This window comes from Cottoperca gobio, chromosome 1 (assembly GCF_900634415.1).
Source record: "Cottoperca gobio chromosome 1, fCotGob3.1, whole genome shotgun sequence".
Lineage (NCBI taxonomy): Eukaryota > Metazoa > Chordata > Actinopteri > Perciformes > Bovichtidae > Cottoperca > Cottoperca gobio.
Window position 1 is genome coordinate 12,931,523 of NC_041355.1, and position 2,978 is coordinate 12,934,500.

Consider the following 2,978-nt stretch of genomic DNA (forward strand, 5'->3'; position numbering starts at 1 on the left):
CACTGTTATGCAATCATATTGTTTTGCTGTGTACAAATATCTCATTAGCATTATTTTTTTAACAGTTTTTAAGTAGTATGCGTCTCACCCTGTGACTTCAGCATCTCATACGCTTCAAAGACCTTTGCTTCATCTGGTAGAGACACGGTCCAACTGTACAGCATCTCGATCACTTTAGTCTTCACTCGCTCCGATACTTTCTCTCCTAGATACTGAAAAAGATAATTGCACAAGCTTAGAATGACACCAAACTTCAACTCAAGAAAACATATCCCCAAAAAGAGGAACATTTATGTTACTTACTTTGGGTGAAACCACCTTAATTAATTCATTTAAAAACCTAAATTTCCCAACTTCATTATGAAACCGTCGACCGCAGTTTTTCATACAAGCCTCAAGAACCTACAGAAAAAAACAAAAAAAACAACTTGAGATAAATATCTTCTTCCACTTTCTGCTGAATGATGTCAAAAGGAAAAACACAGTGAAGTGAAGTTATTACACTACAGACCGTTAATGCTTGTATCGCCTCCCATTCCTGAGGGGACTGAATCTTGTGAGCCAACAGTCTAACGGATATTTGTGGGCTGAAAAATATGACAGAAAGAAACAATCCAATGCAAACTCAATAACACAAGCCATCCAGAGTCTGGGCTACAACAGCCTTTATAATACGTTTCACGTGTTGAGCACAATGAGGACACAGATGAGCAACATTAGAGGGGCGTGACTCAACGTTATGGGTGAGATTAGGTTTAGTTAATGAATGTGACCATACCCTTCCAGTTCCTTATTGATTTGGTCACAGAATCCCATTATGAACTCCCAGTCTTCCTGTCTGTTGGAAGGGTTGGTGGCTTTGTCTGGGAAAACACAAGAGAAGAATAAGATCGTACAGCATATTTCAAACGTAACCTAAAAAAAAAAGGTAAACAGGATAGCAGAATGAAGATTTAGGTAGGCTATAGAGATCACACACACACACACACACACACACACACACACACACACACAGAGAGAGAGAGACACAGACAACAACAGACACACACACACACACACACAGACACAGAATGGTGTAAACCAACGTGTTCTGGTTATCTTACGTTGAGAATTGTTGTAAGACCTGTTTGAACTTGGATAAACTGGAGCCCGGAGGTGTTTACAACAGCCGTGAGGTAGCAAATGCAAAGGCGTACTGTTGCTCACCAACGGAATAATATCATTGTTTTGCAAGCATGTCAAGATACCGACAAAAATCCCGGACACAAGTATGAAGCAAATCTTCAAAGCTGATTTTGCCTAGCGACATCCATAATTTGCCAGAAGCTGTCTGTGTGTTAGCCACTTTCTGACAACACAGAGGAATTAGCACGATACTTTTCAGTTTCAGCAATGTCATGCGAGTCCAACTATTGTTTCAGACAACAACGGTTGTACAGCACATTAGTGCGCATCTCTAATGTGAATTAAGGACGTGAAAAAAGAGTTTAAGTGTGTACTTACTAAGCCAGGACTCCAGCGATTCTCCATCTTCCGCCATATTTGCACTATCTGAAGCAAACAACGCGTGACTCATGCTGCCTTCACGTCCTGTCGGACAAATGAGAGTTGCTAATACTACTTGCCAAGAAGTTGCCTGAATGATCTTCATTGATGTTATGAACAATTTGTTTTACGTTAACATCATATTGTTTCTCACACACACAATTACATGTACATTGGAAATCCCTCTCTTCAGTCTGTGCACAAATTAACGTTTCTGTTTTGCTTGATTTCTAAAGATGCAAACATCGGACGTCTAAAGACCCACATATTTTTCTTAGGAGAAGATAGAGTCACAGCAGTGAATGAAACGTGACTATAATATAATCGGAGAATATTGGACATTTACATACATGCATGTTTGGTACACGTGTGTTGTCATTGCCCTCAGCGTTATGCATCTGTATTTTAACATCGGTATCTAATCCAAAATGCACCTGGCTATCACAACCCACAAAGGCCTCACTACTTCACTGTGTCTCTATACCTAGTGATAATCTCCTTGATTTGTACACTCTTCACTTAACATAATTGTTTCTAGGTTCTATCAACACTCTCAAATTAGTTCATAAAACCAGGTGCTCGTGAATGTTTACATACATGTTTGTAAGGTCAATAATACAGCATGGCTAAATATCTGTCATCCTGTTTCTGAGATATCTTTCCCCTGGTGGCAAACAAAACAATCATTCATGCAAGTAAAATAAATTGTACTTTGTCTAAAAGAAGACAAAACACTTTTATCAGATGGTTATTTTGGTTATTTTAAAGGTTGAACTCAGAGATACCAGCTACAGTTAAGTAATACAATACAGTAAATATTGTTTAGAGACACCTACCAGTTCAAATAAATAAATCCTGAACATCATTAGGAGAATGGCCCAGCTGGTGTCCTGCTGTGTATTTAGAGATGTTTCTGTCTGGCCTTGTTTCCTGGCTCTGCAGCTCTTCATCACAGAGGCAGCGTCTGATCCTTGGAAGCTAAAGGCAGGTTTTGACCTGACATTTAAGCCACTAAAGACTGCCACTATCTGTTCAGCAACGACTCCTCCCTTACCTTTGCCCAGACCACCAAACTCCTCTACTAATAGAGGTCTCTCACCTCCACTGTCTCTCAGTTTGTTCGGTTCCCTTCTGAGATAGCAGATGTCTTGACCTCAGGATGTCGTGGTGGCTGCAGCTCAAAATATGACATGGATTACAATGCTACAGCATAACAGGTGACTTCACATGCCTCAACTAATGGGATATTTCAGTAAAAGTGTCGAGTGATCTTCTGAGGAATCATATTGAGTTGCATAATACTTCCCACCTTCTGTTCTCTTCAGGCAAATGGAGGGACTGACATGATACCTGCTCGAGGACAAGGTTTACGACAGCTACTGCACCTCAGCCAGCTCCCTTTCCTTGTACTCCAGATATTGCTTTTACATCTA

General features: G+C 40.2%; 1 protein-coding gene across 1 annotated transcript in view; it reads right to left on the reverse strand.

The window, feature by feature from the left end:
- gga3a (golgi associated, gamma adaptin ear containing, ARF binding protein 3a) overlaps positions 1-1,993 on the reverse strand; it is a 12,773-nt gene extending 10,780 nt beyond the window's left edge. Inside the window, 6 exon segments of the mRNA XM_029438300.1 lie at positions 89-212; positions 304-402; positions 512-587; positions 779-863; positions 1,504-1,590; positions 1,896-1,993. Coding sequence (XP_029294160.1) covers positions 89-212; positions 304-402; positions 512-587; positions 779-863; positions 1,504-1,576 — 457 coding nt within the window. The 5' untranslated portion in view covers positions 1,577-1,590; positions 1,896-1,993.
- Between the last annotated feature and the right edge of the window lie 985 nt (positions 1,994-2,978).